Source organism: Scyliorhinus canicula, chromosome 3 (genome assembly GCF_902713615.1).
Source record: "Scyliorhinus canicula chromosome 3, sScyCan1.1, whole genome shotgun sequence".
In the NCBI taxonomy this organism is placed as follows: Eukaryota; Metazoa; Chordata; class Chondrichthyes; order Carcharhiniformes; family Scyliorhinidae; genus Scyliorhinus; species Scyliorhinus canicula.
Genome location: NC_052148.1, coordinates 130441731 through 130459600, shown reverse-complemented (window position 1 = coordinate 130459600; position 17870 = coordinate 130441731). Strand labels below are relative to the sequence as shown.

At 43.3% G+C, this 17870-nt stretch overlaps 1 protein-coding gene across 4 annotated transcripts in view; it reads right to left on the bottom strand.

The window, feature by feature from the left end:
- The window catches only part of atp8a1 (ATPase phospholipid transporting 8A1), a 433224-nt gene that overhangs the window by 266506 nt on the left and 148848 nt on the right, over positions 1-17870 (bottom strand). For all 4 annotated transcript variants that reach the window (XM_038791303.1, XM_038791304.1, XM_038791307.1 and 1 more), the window contains 3 exons: positions 15843-15970; positions 13166-13277; positions 10430-10595 (listed from right to left, as the gene is read on the bottom strand). In XM_038791303.1, the coding sequence (XP_038647231.1) occupies positions 10430-10595; positions 13166-13277; positions 15843-15970 (406 nt within the window). The remainder of the gene's footprint in view (positions 1-10429; positions 10596-13165; positions 13278-15842; positions 15971-17870) is intronic.

Sequence of the window (17870 nt, the reverse complement as noted above, 5' to 3'; positions counted from 1 at the left end):
TTAAAAGTTTGACAGCCGATGTAGCAATGCTGCAGGAGACTCACTTGAAGATGAAGGACCAGGTGAGACTTAAAAAGGGCTGGGCTAGTCAGGTGTTTCACTCTGGATTTGACGGAAGAGCTGGAGGGATAGCGGTAATGGTCAGTTAAAGAGTACGTTTCCAGATGGAGAATGTGGTGGTAGATATGCGATTGTGACAGGGGCACTGGAGGGGAGGTTAGTGGCGTTGTTAAGTTTATACGGCCTCAATTGGGATGATGTGGGATTCACAAAAAAGGTGTTTGGGGCCAACCCCAACTTGGACACACACGAACTGAAGGCGTTGCTGGCTGGGGTTAAGGGATCGGAATACATGGCAATTGCAGGATCAGATCATGATCCGCATTGGGTGGATATGGTACTGGAGGAGGGGGTAGTGCAGAAGGGGTGAAAATTAGATGTGGGTCTTTTGGGGGAAACCAAAAGGTTCTGTGCCAAAATTGAAAAGGTAATTAAGGAATATGTAGGTTTCAACTCTATGGGCGAAGTGTCAAAGGCAGTTGTCTGGGAGGCTCTAAAGGCGGTTGTGAGGTGATCTCGTTTAAGGCCAGGGAGGACAAAGAGGAGGTTGGAGTGACAAACGGTAATAGATGAGATGTTGGAGGTAGATAGGAGTTATGCAGAAAATGGGGACCCAGCGAAGTTGGAAAAGAGGAAGGAACTACAGGTGAGCTTTGACCAACTATCTACCAGGAAGGTGGAGCGCCAACTGAGATGAGCAAGGGGTGCAGTTTACGAGCATGGAGATAAGGCAGGTCAGCTCCGGAGGGAGGCAGCGTTGTTCAGAAATTGTTCAGGTGAGGGACAGGGCAGGGATGTTGGTGGTGGCTCCGGATCTGATTAACAAGGTCTTTGAGGAATGTTATGGGAGATTGTACAGATCAGAGCAACCTGGGGAAACCGGGAGATGCAGGAATTTCTAGATTAGTTGGAGTACCCGAGGTTAGGGGAGGGAGACAGGGCTACATTAGAAGGAGTGATAGTGGAGCAGGAAATAAAAGATGCGATTGGGAGGATGCAGTCGGGGAAGGTGGCAGGGCCGGATGGGTTTCCAGTGGAATATTATAAAAAATTCAAGGATAAGCTGGCACCCCTGATGGTGGAGATGTTTGAAGAGGCGATAGGGAAGGGGGTGTTGCCACAAACCTTGGGGCAGGTATCGATTTCACTGTTGTTAAAAAAAGATAAGGACCCGATGGAGTGTGGGTTGTACAGGCCCATATCACTTTTAAATGTGGACACAAAAGTATTGGCGAAGGTACTGGCGGGTAGGTTGGAGGAGTGCCTCCCGAAGGATTGGTGAACACCAGACGGGTTTTGAGAGAGTGAGGCAGCTCTTTTCAAACAATAGAAGAGTATTGAACGTGGTTATGGCACTGGCGGAGGGGAAGGAAACAGAGGTGGTTGTGGCATTGGACACCGAGAGGGCCTTTGAAGCCCCGGGTAGAATGGGGCCTACTTGATGGCAGTTCTGGAGCTGCTTGGGATTGGACCAAGATTTGTGAACTGGGTAAAGCTACCATATAAGGAGCCGAGGGAGAGTGTCCGCACAAACATCAGCTCGAGATACTTTTCTCTCCACTGTGGGACTAGGCAGGGATGTCCTATGTTCCCCTCCTGCTGTTTGCACTCGCGATTGAGTATGGAAAGGGGTATGGAAAGGAATAGTGCGGGGGTGATAGAGCATAGGATGTCCTTATATGCTGATGACTTGCTGTTATACGTGTCGGAATCGAGAGTCGATAGGGAGACTATTGGAGCCGCTTCAGGTCTTTCTCGGGGTACAAACTAAATCTCGACAAGAGTGAGTATTTTGTGGTGTCTCGCCCGTGGGTGGGGGCAGGGGTGAGGGGAGCTGTCATTCCGTAGGGCAGGGACTCACTTTAGGCACCTGGGGGTGCAGGTTGCCCGGGATTGGGGGGGGGTTCCGCAGGTACAACATTTCTAGTTTGGTGGGGAGAGTGAAAGCTGATCTGGCAAGGTGGGATGGTCTCCCTCTGTCACTGGTGGGTCGGGTACAGGCGGTTAAAATGAACGTGTTGCCGCGATTTCTGTTTATTTTCCAATGCCTGCCAATTTTCCTGCCAAAGGCTTTTTTCAGAGAGATTGAGGGAAGGATTACTTTGTTCATATGGGGAGGGAAGGTGGCCAGAGTTCGAAAAGTGCTGCTACAGAGGGGAAGGCAGGCAGGGGGTTTGGGTCTTCCAAACCTAATGCATTACAACTGGTTGGCAAATATGGAGAAGGTGGGTCAGAGGGGTTGATTCCCAGTGGGTCAGAATGGAGGAGAGTTTGTGCACTAGCAACAGTGCCTCTCCCAATGGCCCCAGGGAAAGACTTAGGGAGTCCGTTAATAATAGCTTCATTGAGAATTTGGAGACTGCTTCGTCAACACTTCGGGTTGGGGGCAGGGTCAAGGGAAATGCCAATTTGGGGGAACCACAGATTTGAGCCAGGGAAGTGGGATGGAAATTATTGGAAATAGGAGGAGAAGGGGATTAAGACACTAAAAGATTTATTTCTTAGGTGTCGGTTTGCAGGATTGAAGGAGCTGGAAGCGAAGTATGGGCTGGAGCAGGGGGAAATGTTTAGATACATGCAGGTTCGGGATTTTGCCAGAAAGGACAGAGTTTCCCTCCACATTGCTGGAGGAGGTGCTGACAACAGGGGGACTAGAGAGGGGGATAGTGTCGGCGGTTTACGGAGCTATTTTGGAAGAGGAGAAGGGACCACTGGAATGGATCAAAGCAAAGTGGGAGGAAAAGTTGGGAGAGGATATGGAGGAGGGGTTCTGCTGTGAGGTGCTCCAGAGAGTGAATGCCTCCACCTCGCCCGCGAGGTTGGGGCTGATACAGCTGACGGTGGTATACAGAGCACACCTCACGAGGGCGAGGATGAGCCAATTCTTTGAAGGAGTAGAAGATGCGTGTTAACGTTGCGGGGGTGGGGGGGGGGGTCGCTAATCACATTCATATGTTTTGGTCCTGCCCAAAGCTAGAGGATTACTGGAAGAAGGTTTTTCGGGTCATTTCTAAAGTGGTGCACGTGAAGCTGGACCCGGGCACACGGGAGGCCACATTCGGGGTGTCGGACCAGCCAGGGTTAGAAACGGGTGCGGAGGCAAATGTTGTAGACTTTGCCTCATTGATCGCCCGAAGGCGGATCCTGGTAGGTTGGAGAGCAACCTGTCCACTCTGTGCCCTGGCGTGGAGGGGGGACCTGTTGGAATTCTTGACTTTTGAGAAGGTTAAGTTAGAACTGAGGGGAAGGATGGAGGGGGTCTACAATTCATGGTCATTATTCATTATGCACTTCCAAGAAGTGGACAAAATCAAACATTAGTTGAGGCGGGTGGGGGGGGGAGGGGGGCTGTGTGTGTAAATGGTGACCATGGGTGATTCCTGATTCCTTTTTGTCATTTGTTTATGTGAACATGCGGGCTAATGTTTGGGGTTTGGTGGGAGGATGGGATCGTTGCTATTGATATGGGGATTGACATATTTGTTACTGATTATTGTTTATTGCTGGTGGGTGTACATTTGGGAGAAAAATGTGAAAAAGGGGAATAAAAATATATTTTAAAAAGCTCTTTATGATGTACCATAACCTAATTTGTTCAAATATTTGAGAATGGTTATTCTCCTTCAGTAATGAAAGCACCTAGGAGAAATACATGACAGGAAACATCTATTTCCAAAATGAAATGAAATAAAATAAAAATCGATTATAGGATTCAAATGAAGTTACTGTGAAAAGCCCCTCGCCGCTACATTCCGGCGCCCGTTTGGGGAGGCTGGTACGGGAATTGAACCCACGCTGCTGGCCTTGTTCTGCTTTAAAAGCCAGCTCTTAAGCCCACTGTGCTAAACCAGCCCCTATGATGTTTTGTTGATATTAGGCCAGGATCTATCTACAAACAAGTTTCTAGACAGGAATTGGAATTGATTTTGCTTTATTCCTTGGATCAGGTCAAAATGTTGAGCGTTGATAAGCAAAATTGAAGGGGGCCACTTTTTTTAGAATTAGTTAAAACATCTTCTGGAAATTGCAAGGTTTAGCTACACATCTGGTGTATATTATAAACCATGCAACTATTAATGATGGCTGAAGTTCAGAGACAATTTCAAAGTGGAACACAGAACGGATGTCCATGACTTGCAACCTGCTCAACAGTGATATTGTTTTACTCCCGACGTCTTGGAAATCTGTATATTTTCAGAGTCAGTAGGGATTCAGCATCAATAAAAAGGCTGATACGATATATCTCGTTAATTATTTTACAATTAAATTTTCCTCTCAACATCATACGTATAGAAGTATGACAGACAGGGAGAAGAAAAGCATGGCCAAAGCGTACTGTAGATTGCCAGGACTAACTTGATCACCACAGCAGATTTAGTAGTAAATTAGGTCCGTGAACAGAGTAGGACAAAACGCTTTGATTAGTATACAGTGCCACACTTGGTTGTCAATATCAACATAAATAAAACCAGTTTCTATAATTAAATAGCTTAAGTGATCGAGTTTGTATGAAATTAGTTGTGATATAATGGATTTGGTACTAAACAATTCATATCTTCAGTTTTAAAGCTAAAATTAATCCCCCTCCCTCAAACCTCCACAGAAGTTTAAAGTAATTGAAAATGTTACAGCCTCGATCGTCACCCACACAAAGTCACAGAAATCTACAGTGCAGAAGAGGCCCTTCGGTTCATAGAGTCCGCATTGATGCATGAAAGACCCTGACCTGCCCACCTAATCCCATTTGCTAGCACTTGGCCATAGCCTTGAATGTTATAGCGTGCCAAATACTCATTCAGGTACTTTTTAAAAGGATGTGAAGCATCCCACCTCTACCACCTTCCCAGGCAGTGCATTCTAGACAGTCACCACTCTCTGGGTAAAATTTTCCTCAAATCCCCCGTAAACCTCCCACCCCTCACTTTGGTTTTGTGTCCCCATGGAACTGACCCTTCAACTAAGCGGAACAGCTAATCCCTATCCAACCTGTCCATGCCCCTCAATCTTGTAACCCCTCAGTCTTCTCTGCTCCAAAGAAAACAACCAAGCCTATTAAACCTCTCTTTATAACTTAAATGTAGTCCTTTACTCACACCAGCTCTATCCTCTCCCAATGTCACCAAAACTGAATTAATTGACTTCAAAACGGTCATCAATTACAATCAACCTTAATGATTTCCTCTTGCCTTATATTTTGCAATCCTCTTACACCAGCCTCTTCTTCAACCCCTCTCACTGCTTCACCATCATTGGCCACTATGCTTCTGCCCCAAGGAGCCTACCAATCCAGTCATGGTACCTTCCTGCCCACTTTAACTCCGCTGTTGCTTCATACACCCCCTTTTGATTCAATCAATATGCTCATACACACATATTAAGACGCCTTTAGATGTTGAACTACTTTAAAGGTTCTTTACAAATGCAAGTAGCTGTGTTGACTACATTTGATTCTCTGATCATAACGTTTGCTCTAAAATTGAGATACTTTAGTGATTTGTGAGCAATAAGTTCATAAGTTTTCCACCCAGCTAAAAATAATACACATTCCAAAATGATGGGCTGAATTTTCCTATGCCGTCCCTTGCCAAGTCATACCTTCTGCCGCCAATGCTTTTTATTGATGTTGATTATCTACTGAGGGAAACATTGAAATGATCCATGTCAGCAGAGAATGAATTGTGCTAAAGGTGAAGTGGCAGATGGAAGCCCTGATCCACCTCTGCTCTGCCTGAAAGAGAAAGTAGTGGTCCCTGCACTTCAATGTTCAACCAGTGGCAAGTAAGGACATTAAGACTTGTGATGACTTCAGGATCCAGGCAGGTACTTGTTCTCAGCAGTGACAGATCCATCATGAAACATTGAAAAGACAGTATCGCCCATCGGAAGTCACAGAAGAAAACCAGAAACTAGCTTAGGTTTTCCGAACCCAGAATAACAACAAACCCATGCAATTGCTTTCTTTCCAAATCCATGTTACCTTCACACCAAAAGCCAATGTTACCAGGGACTACGTTTATTGCCTTCTGAAACTCTTCAGGGAAAGGTGCGTCAGAATTGTTGGCAGCCAATTATCTCAGGACAGGATATCACTGCATGAGTACATCATGGCAATGTATCTGACCCAAACACTTTCAGCGGATTCACTGAAGACCTTTATTCCGCCAAGTCCAAGATGAGAGCTATATTATGGGGCTGGTTTAGCACACTGGGCTAAATCGCTGGCTTTTAAAGCAGACCAGGACAGGCCAGCAGCACGGTTCAATTCCCGTACCAGCCTCCCTGGACAGGCGCCGGAATGTGGCGACTAGGGGCTTTTCACAGTAACTTCATTTGAAGCCTACTTGTGACAATAAATGATTTTCATTTCATATTTTGTAACAGTTCAACCCATTCTTTCATGCCATGTTTCTCTCTACCACTCCCATGTGTTCCCTCCTCGCTTCCACTTCCCATCCCCGTTTGCTCCTCTCCATTGGGTGCGTTTTTATCTGCTCTCCTCCGTCCCCGTCCCCCTCCTCCCCTCATTCCCTAGTCACTGTTGGCTTCGAACTGGTCTTGGAATAAGCTGATGACTAGCCCCCACGCTTTGTGGAAGCCCTCGTTTGACCCTCGGATAGTGTACTAGATCTTATCCAGGTGGAGAAATTCCGACAGGTCTGCCAGCCAGTCTGCAGCTGTGGATGGTGTTGCTGATCGCCAGCTGAGTAGGATTCTTTGGCGTGCGATTAAGGAAGCAAAAGCCAGGGCGTCGGCCCTCTTCCCCATATGTAGTTGTGGCTGGGCCGATACCCCGAAGACTGCCACTCTCAGGCACAGCTCCATCACCCCCCACTTGGCATTGCCTTGAACAAGGCTGCCCAGAAACCAAGTCTGCAGCAGACCCAGAACATGTGGGTGTGGTTTGCTGGGCCTTCCTGGCATCGTTCGCATTTATCCTCCACCTCCAGGAAGAACCTGTTCATTCAGGTTTTGGTTAGGTGTGCTCTGTGCACCATTTTAAACTGCATGATGCTTAGCCTGGCACAGGAGGTGGAGTTGGCCCTGCTCAGTGATTCGCTCCAGAGTCTCCAACCCACCTCCGTCCAGAGTTTTGTTATAGGCCAGGGTTTAGAGAACCCCAAAGTGTATCATGGAGTTCACCTGACCCACAACGTTTAATAGATTGTGGAATGGGGAGCACACGGCCCACTCTACAGGTGTGGTACAGCAGAAATGGAAAAGTATTTTTTAAAGCAAAACAATGCTTATTCTATGAACTCAAGTTAACCTTTTAGAAACATACAGTGAACATCTTAGCAACCATCAATTCAAATACAACCCCCAAAGAATACAACACTAAGTAATCCTTTAAAGCTTTCCTTTTAACATCCATTAGACTTAAAACACCTTTTACCAGAAGCACATTAGGTTTACATTCACTACTGAGGACATTTCTAATTCTGAATTCACTAAATGATCAAGAGATAGTCTTTTCATGGCAGAGTTATAAACAGTACACCTGCTCTGTCTGGCTTCAGCTCCAACACTGAAAACGAAACTAAAACACACCCTGCAGCCTGCTCAAAAACGAAAGTAAAAAGCTGACAGACAGCCCAGCTCCACCTACTCTGACATCACTGCAGTAATAAACCCCATTTCTTAAAGGTACTCTCACGACAGATATTATTTATAAACACCTACTTCCTAAAGGTACTCTCATATGACAGTTTGTCCTCCCATTTCTGCCTAGTTCCATCCAGTGGTGTCCTTGCCCCTTCCAGAAATTGTTAATAGTTGTCCCCACAGTTCCCTCTTTCTATTGTCTGTGTTTTTTTAGCTCTTCCAGTAAAGTGGCTGGCAGGGCCCTAGGGTACCTCACTCCTTCCTTACGGAGAAAGTGTTGATTTGAAGGTGCTGGAGTTCCTGTCCTGTCGGTAGCTCCAGATCTTCCAAAAGTTCATCCCGGGTCATGAGTCGATCCCCTATGTAAGTCCCTGACTGCGAACTTTCCCCCCCCCTCCGTCTCCTTTTTTGAAGGTGGCGTCGAGCATGGCTGGTGGAAATTTGTGATTCCACAGATGGGGCCACTGAGGACATCTCGGTTAAACCAAAACGCTGTCTCATTTGGTTCCATGTCCTTAATGTGGCTACCCCCACTGGGCAGGATGTGTAGTTTGCCGGGGGGGTGGGAGTGCGGCTTTTGCAGGGTGTTGGAAGGTTGTTTACTTGCAGGAGGACTCCTGCAACCTCACCCATTCCATGTTGGGTTCTCGTGTGCATCCCCTCACTCTCTCGGCTGTGGCTGCCCGGTGGTAGCATTGCAGGTTTGGTAGGGCTAGGCCGCCCATACTTTGACTCCTTTGCAGGCTTGGGGAAGGTTGGGTTCTTTCCTTCCCCCCCCCATAAACACACACAAAAACCATGATCATTTTGTCTATCCCTTGGAATTTGGCCTTGGGGGATGACACTCAGTATGGATCTGAACAGGACTAGGAACCTTGGCAGTACATTCATCTTGAACGTCTGTGCCCTCCCCGGGCGAACAAGAGCAGTGACCGTGGGCATCCCTGCCTTGTGCCTCTACACTGTTGCAAATATTCAGAACTGGCAGTGCTGGTCCGACACCTCGGGGGCGTTATACATGACTTTCACCCATGAGGTGCACTCCGTCCCCAGCCCAAACCGCTCCAATACCTCAATGAGGTACTTCCACTCAACTCTGTCGAACGCCTTTTGTGCTTCCAGGGAGTCGATCATCTCTGGTGTTTTCTTCCCAGATGGGGGTCATTATTACATTCAATAGCTGTCTGATGTTCTCAGTTAACGATCTACACTTGACAAAGTCCACCTCTGGAACGCGCGTGTCAGTCACTTATCCAGGACTTTCGCGAGCATCTTCGCGTCTACATTGAGCAGCGAAATGGGTCTGCATGATCTGCATTCCGTGCGGTCTTTGTCTTTTTTTAGTATCAGTGATATAGTGTCCTGTGTTAGCCTTGGAGGTAGGGCCTTTCGCCAGTGAATCTGCGAACATGTCCCGTAGATGTGGGGCCAGGGCTGGTGTGAATATTTTATAGAAGTCTGCCGGGAACCCGTCGGATCCCGGCACCTTCCCCGCCTGCTGGTGCTCGCCATGATTCCTCCCAGTCCAATTGGTGCTTCCAGCTCCCTTTGCCTACCGTCCCCCACAACTAACATGTTCAGTCCATCGAGGAACCGTTTCATCCCTGCGTCCCCATCTGGGAGTTCAGAGGTGTACAGTACCTGGTAGAAGGTCTCAAAATGCTTGGTTGACCAAGAGGCCTGTGTCCAGCCTCCACATGGGGCGTTGGGCAGGGTCCGTCTCCAACCTCACATCCATGTAATGTGGAGTGTGGTCAGAGATTATCATCGTGGAGTATTCCACCTTTACTATTACTGGGAGCATCGATTTTCCCACTTCAAAGAAGTCAATACGTGTGTATACTTTGTGTATCGGCGAGAAGAACGATAATTCTCTCACCAGGTGTAGCAACCGCCATGGGTCCACTGCCTCCATGTGCTCCAAGAATACTGCCAGTTCCCTAACAATGCCTGTCTTTTTCGCCATCTAGGGCTCCAAAGGTCTGTCAATGCGCCCCCCGCGCCCCCCAGTTAATTGGTGTTTGACGATATTGGGGATTTCCGTCATGGTCTTTTTAATGAAATCCGTGTTGTCCTAGTTGGGAGCGTACACATTTATCAGAACATATGGTTTAACTTCACATGGGTGCTTCATTGTGAATGTATTTATACTACAGTGCAGTGCAAAGGAGAAGTAGTTTGCTTTACACTATTTCCCCTACATTGATCTAAGAGCAGCCTGTATCCAGAGTCTGAAATCCAATTTGACACTGGAATGATGAAGAGAAACTCTATGGAAGGAGAAGCCGCTCGTCTCTTCATTTCAATGTGCTCCACAACTATGTTACACCACACATGTTTAGCGCTGGTGTAGCAATGAAACAGCATCATTATGATCGGACAATGGCACCCTTAGTCTTGTGGTTTCGCAGCAAAGATGCACCATGCTCATCATACAGGTATACAAAAGTATTCACACGAAGATATTCATCCAACTACAGTGTCATTAATGAAACACTTTCAAAAAATAATAAACAGCTGATTAACAAATTTTGCATCCAACACAGATAATTTATCAATAAAGGCAATAACAAATCATATTAACTCCAATTAGTAAATTACTAACTTTGAGAAGTGTGAAAATAACAGACGCAACATGGTTCAATGGTTCTAATATATTATTGCTAAACGCCAGTGAAAGTATACCACTTCCAGCGGATAATGCGTATTACAATCACGTCAGAAAGAACCAAAGTGGTCAGTTTTGTACATTTTGTTAGATTCTTACCACTGTCGTTGAGGTACCAGTCTCCTTTAGCATGCCTGCTCGTCCATATTGTTGAACCAATGGCACACACCAAAGATATGAAGAGAAGAAGACCAAATAATAAGAGGATTTGCAAATTCGTGATTTGTTCTACATTTGATAATTTCAGTGGAGCTCGTGTTGTATTCTGCAAAATAATTTACAGGAAATTATAAATATAAATTGTTGCATTCAAGTTTCATAACTAACCCTTGGTTTCAAAACAGATCACAAAGCTCATTTAGTTCATGCAAAAGCCAAAAAAAAATGCACTCCGACAACCTCTCGTTACAAGAGATTTAATTTGCCATTAATTAAATTCTTTATAAATCCATCCCCGATATCAAATTTGACAAATTGTATGGCTGGAGTCTGCTCAGTTGAGCTGGTATATTCTATTCAATTTTCCCAAAAATTGCAGAATCGGTGCAAAAAAAAATAAAAATGCAAGTTATATTCAGTGCAGCTCAAATTTCCATGACCTTTTGTGCTAGTTTAAAAAACATTGCACTAGCCATGCCCCCAGATTGAATTAATCACCATTATGAGTTGCTGCTGATGATACTGTTTACAAGCCTTTGAGGTGACCTCAAAATTAACCTGATCTTTTGGAAAGAACAATTTAAAGAGTATTATAAAGCCTTCTGAATATTTATTTTTAATTGAAAGAAACTGACATATACACAACAATGTGGCAAGCTAATGGTTCCGAGTATTTTTTCTAGTTATTCAGAAACAGGTTTAGAAAAAAACAAACTTATATATCGTCTTACATAACAACCAAATGACAAAGTGCTTAAGAGCCAATGGACTACTTTAAAATGTTGTCACTGTTGCAACGTAAAAAAATGTGCAACCAATTTGCACGCAGCAAGCTCCTACAGATAGCAATGTGATAATAACCAGATCATTTGTTTTTGCCATTGTGATGAGAGATAAATATTAGTCAGAACAAAAGGGCTAACGTCCTTGCCGTAATCTTTTATATCTGCCCGAGAGTAAAATGGGGCCATGGCGTTGGGGAGGTAGTGGTACATTGTCACTGGACTAGTAATCGGGAGACCAGCGTAATGCTCTGGGAATCCAGGTTCAAATTCCACCATGGCTACACATCAGCTACTCTGCTACGTTCTCTTCAAGGTTGGCAATACAAGAAAGGCATCAATCTATCCTAGTCTGCCATTACCTGTCTGCCATTATAGTATTATAAATATCTGAAAATAGTAAGCTTTTCTTGTAAATAGAGTATCGTGGTGGGGTAGTCTTTTAAAATTATTTGTAATACTTCAGCAACATCACTCCGTTTAATCATATCTTAATAATTACAAAATAAAACTTCATCAACAGGTATCTTTGAATTTCTGCTACATTTAAGCTTGCTCAATGATTTCATACTACTTTAAATGACACGTTTCATCAAGCAAAATCTCATGGATCTTTACAGAAATATGCATTTAGAAAAGCAGTTGAAGCACATCTATAAATGCATATTTATGAATAGAAAGCAGACAGAAATTAGTTTACATTTTTACAAGATTTTATTTATTCTTTCATGGAACCTGAGCATCCCTAACAATTAGTTAATTGCTATTAATAATTCTCCATGCAAAGGTGGAAGTGGGCGACCTTCTTGAACCTGTGACACATAACCACCGATTTCATAACACACTGATTTCATAACAGCAGATTTAGATACATTTACCAGTCGATTTCCAAGCTGTTAGGATGTAGAATGGTTAAATGGAAATAATAGCTAATCAAATTTTTAGATTTTCAGCCAGAAACATTAATGTTGCTTCATTCTCCACAGATGCTGCCTGACCCATTTAGTTATATTATTTTCTATTTTTTTATTTGAAATGGTTTGATTTATTGAATACCTTATTGAATAGTCAGATTTTAAAAAGGATGGAGCGTCAGAAGTTGTAAAAGCCTTCAACATTTTTTTCTTCAATATAACCTTCTCGTACTCCTTGTCATTTTATAGTTGCAATGTTTCAAGAAGTTATATTGGACAATTCCCCATTCCCTCCATCAACCTCCAATTGTCACTAATCAATTTCCAATTGCCATTCTCGAAAAACACCCGGCAGGGTAGTCGGTAAATCCCATCCTTAGTTTCCATTAATACACCACGGAAACTTTAAAAATACCTATTACTATAAAGAATCCTACAAAAGGAATTCCCATACCAGCCTCCCCGAACAGGCACTGGAATGTGGCAACTAGGGGCTTTTCACAGTAACTTCATTTGAAGCCTACTTGTGACAATAAGTGATTTTCATTTCATTTCATTTCAAAAACATTCAAACTCCACTGCACAATTAAACGGTGGCAGATGTTAATTCGCTAAAAGATTCATCATAATCTTGCTCTCCTGGGCAGGTCCCTAAATGGAGGCTAAAATATTTTTTTTCACGTGGGAGAGAAAAAAATATAGTGGAACCACTCTTTCTATCTCCTCCCTCTCCCCATGTCCTTGCATCCCTTTTGGCAGCATTAGCATTATACAACAACATTGCCAGAAGTGGGAACAAGGTTCAGATCCATCATTTTCAGCATAGACTTTGCATACACACAGTATAAAGAGATTCCAGAAAAGAAAATATCTTATTCATTGATCATTTCCTCCTTCAATGCTAGACTTCTAAGAGAAAACTGATAATTCAAGCCAAAATTCACAAAATACATTTTCAGCAAAATACCATTCAAACATACCTGCATGAGTTTTGTGTCATGTCCTGTGTAAACCACGATTCCATGAACCCATTGAGTGTTTCTTAGTTGAGCACCTCGCAAAAGAATTTGATCTTGGCCTAAGGGAAAAGTCCTACAAAAAAGATTAATTAAAAATGCAAATCTCAGCTGAGACTAATATTGAAACGTATATAATCAAACAACAAATAGAAAAATTATTAACTTCATTCATTGAAAGCTACAGGGACATAAAATTATCTGAAGTATTTCTATAATGGCTTAAGGTTAAAATTCAAATCTGGCTTATTCTGGAAAAAAAAGTTTGCATCATTTAATATAAATAAAACAAATGTAGAATCTTCAAAAACATCTGTTGATTTCTTCTTTGTATCCCAACAGAAAGTATAACAAAATGGAAGTGTTGTTGCCTCACAGTAATCTATTAATACTTGGAAACCAAACTCATTTTTTGCAGTAGTTCGACCACATCTGAATCAAAGAATTGACGACAATACTACTGAATTTCAAGTTAATCACTTATTAAAGTTAATTACTTGTAAGCAAATTTCATAAATATGTAAAAATAATAGGGTACTGATAATAGGGTACTCACATAAAGCAACATAAAAATTATTAATGAGTTTGAGATTGTTGCAAAAACCCATTTGATCAACTAATGACTTTTAAGGGAGGGAATTTGTTACCTTTACCTAGTCTGGTCAAGATTGTTGCAAAAACCCATTTGATTAACGAATGTCCTTTCGGGGAGGACATTTGTTACCTTTACCTAGTCTGGACCACGTGATTCCAGACCCACAGCAATATAGTTCATTCTAACTATTCCCTGAAGTAGCCTCACAAACTACTTGATAGAACTCACCATCACCTGCCAAGGGTCAATTATAGATAGGCAGTAAATGTTAGCCTGGTCAACAATGCCAAAATATCAAGAACAAATAAAAAGTTTAGCTTAAGCATAGAATCCATGCAATACAGAAGGAGGCCATTCAGCCCATCGAGTCTGCACCGACTCTCCAAAGAAACACTCTACCTAGGCCCCTATGCCCAGAACCTTGAGCATTGTTCATGGCTAATTCACCTAACCTGCACATCTTTGGACTGAGGAAATCACTGTACCCAGAGGAAACCCACGCAGACATGGGGAGAACATGCAAACTCCACACAGGCAGTCACCCAAGGCAGAAAGCTGGGTTTGATAAGGGACAAAAGAAAATCTCACGAAAGCAGAGGGCATGGTTGAAGTAATTTCATCTGTCTCCACAAAAAAAAGAATGTTACCAATGCCACAATAAGGAAGGATGTGCTGGCCTTGGAAAGGGTCCAGAGGAGGTTCAAAAGCATGATCCCTGGAATGAAGAACTTGTCATATGAGGAACGGTTGAGGACTCTGGGTCTACTCGTTGGAGTTTAGAAGGATGAGGGGGGGGGAATCTTATTGAAACTTACAGGACACTGCGAGGCCTGGATAAGACGTGGAGAGGATGTTTCCACTTGTAGGAGAAAATAGAACCAGAGGACACCATTTCAGACTAAAGGGACAATCCTTTAAAATGGAGATGTGGAGGAATTTCTTCAGCCAGAGAGTGGTGAATATGTGGAACTCTTTACTGCAGAAGGCTGTGGAGACCAAATCACAGTGTCTTTAAGACAGAGTTAGATAGGTTCTTGATTAATAAGGGGATCAGGGGTTATGGGGAGAAGGCAGGAGAATGGGGATGTGAAAATATCATCCATGATTGAATGGTGGAGCAGGCTCGATGGGCCGATTGGCCTAATTCTGCTCCTATGTCTTTTGGACACAGATTTACGGTGATTAGCAAAAGAAGCAAATGTGAAGCGAGAAAAAATATTTTCATGCAATGAGTAGTTCTGGCCTGGAACGCACTGCCTGGAAGTGTGGTGGAGACGGGTTCAATTGAAGAATTCAAGAGGGCATTAAATGATTAATTGAATATAAACAATATGAAGGGGTACAGGAAAAAGGCAAAGAATGGCACGAAAACATAATGCTCGTTTGTAGAGTTGGTCTCCATCTGCACCATAACAATTCTGTTGTTCTGTGACTGTAATGCAGCTGGTCAACAGAGAATCAAAAGAACTCGCACCCTACTGACTGATAGGTTACAGAGGTTCCTTCAGCTACCGAGTTTAGGGATTTGGAACTTAGACTATCTACACACTTTGGCAGTTCGACATCAGCACTTCCTGTAATATTAAGTGTGTCAAAGAACCTGCATGCACAATTACCAGCAATGCTGTAGGCATAGGAATGAAACTAAGTGTAAGGTAAACAAAAGGGACAACTTTATTCACCAAGAAAAGAAGATGAAGTCCAAATGACAAAAGACAAATGAGCAGAATGAGCAGTAAAGTTAAGCACAATAAATTTAAGCTAATTGGGAAAGCAGATAATGCCCCACTTTAAGAGAGGAATGGTGCTACATTGAATACCAATTAATGCAGAATTCCAGGGATGCTCCAGACACTATAGTCTTGGTTGCTTGGAAATGAGACTGGAGAAAATTCTCCCCTCAAGGTTTAAACACTAACAAAAGCAACATTCATTCTTTCCGTAAGCACTGAGTTTGAATGCAGATCTGTAAATACATATGTACATATTTTGTAAGAAAACGTTTTCCCTTCATTTTAATGCATCGTTTCTTTCAGCCTACTTTACCTCTTTCCATCAAATCGAATGTTGCCAACAAAATCATATAAGTGCCGGTTTGGACTCTCGCACTCAAGTTTTCCAGATAAATTCATTAAACTATCAATATCTTTTATCTCTGCCGTCTGGGGTAGACCCTTGAGGGAGAAAAAAAACCAAAATCACAACTTTAGTTTAAGTTAAATCTAGTCATCGGTTACTATTAATTTTCAATGACGGGCTAAATTTAATGTGGGTTCAGTGAGGTTATCTAGATGATGTTTGACCAGAAGTGTCTAAAACAATAAAACTCTGATATTGAATGCTTACATTCCTCATAACATAGTCATCAAAAACGTAGGTTTTTTATACTTTTAGTATAACATAAGGCAAAATATGAGACTCCTGCATCCGATTATACTCTGTAGCTTCTTTTAGAACTTATGACTGTATGTACAACTGATTGCCTTTTATGCTAATTGTTCATGTATGAACAGTGAAACAAGAGGAAATTTATGGCATTGAAGGACATTATTCAGCCCATCATATTGTTCAGCCCACCATAAAAGAGGTACCCAGCCTAATGCCACTTCCCAGTGGTCTGTCGTCCTGCAGATTATGGCACCTCGAGCATATCTAAGTGCGGTGAGCATTTTTGCCTCTCCCACCCTTTCAGGGTGTGGGTTCCAAGCTTTCAGCACCATGATATTACTCAACGTCTCTTTAATCCTTCCAGTTACTTGAAATCTACATCCCTTATTGGCGCCTCTGCTGAGGGAAATAAATAATTTTTACCCACTATCTAGACCCCTCATAACTTTATATATCTTAATAAAGTTTCCCTTTAGGCAATAGCTAGAGGTGACTGGAAAACCTCTGCTATTTCTTCATTTGCTTCCCTTAGCAGCAAGGGATATATTTAATCTGGGTCATGTAATTTATTCACTTTTGAAAATGCTAACATTGGCGCTGGAGGAAGGGCTGTGGTGTGAGGTGCTGCGGAGGGCGAATGCCTCACAACTAAAGGAGCATGCAGAATGTACCTGACAAAGTCGAAGATGTGCGGGTTGTTTGAGGAGGTGGAGGATATTTGTGAGTGGTGTCGGAGTGGGCCAGCCAATCATGTATATATGTTCTAGTCCTGCTCAAATTTGGAGACATTTTGGAGGTTGGTTCTTCAGCACCATGTCAGCAATCTTGCATGTGAATTTCGAGCCCAGTCCCCTGGGGGCCGTAATCGGGGTGTCAGACTTGCCAGAATTACAGATGGGAGCGGGTGAAGTTGTTTTAACCTTTGCCTCGTTGATTGCTTGCAGCCAGGTCGGTCTGTTAGAGTGGAGGTCAGTTTCTCCACCATGTGCCTCGATGTGGCTGGGGAATGTAATGTTCTTGTACCTGGTGGAATTTGTCGTGGGGGGCGGGGGGGCGCGCGAGTTAGTGATTCCACAAGAGATGGGTTTGTTTATGCTATAGTTCAACTGCTAGGGTGGAGGGGGCAAGGTGGGGTGGTGAGTTGGGGTTTGTGTGGGTTTTACTTTGTAATGTGATTTAAATGTTCAAAATTTGAATGAAAATACTTCAAAAAAAATAAGATGCTAAACATTAGCATTGACTTCCTCACCATGTTTACCTCAACCAATATTTTGTGCTTTCTTATGTACAATGTCTCTTCATCCTGAAAATATTTGGGCCCAGGACACTACCCTGAGGAACGTCTGCAGCGATGTCCTGGGACGGAGGTGATTGACCTGCAACAACTGCAACCATCTTCCATTCTGCTAGGTAGGACTCCCAACTAGTGGAACATTTTCCCCTAATTACCATTTGCTCGGCCTTCTTGATCAAACGCTGCTGCTTAATGGTAAAGTTAGTCATTCTGACTTTACGCCTGGAATTCAGCTCTTGTGCACATTTAGACCAAGGCTATATTGAGTTCTGTAGCTGAATGGCCCAGCAAAAAACTTAAAACTGAACATTGGTGACCCCGTTCTTGTCAGTGTTGTGGTGGGACAGCTAGGCTCGGATCATGGCTAGTTCTGGAGTACAAGTCTTCAGTAC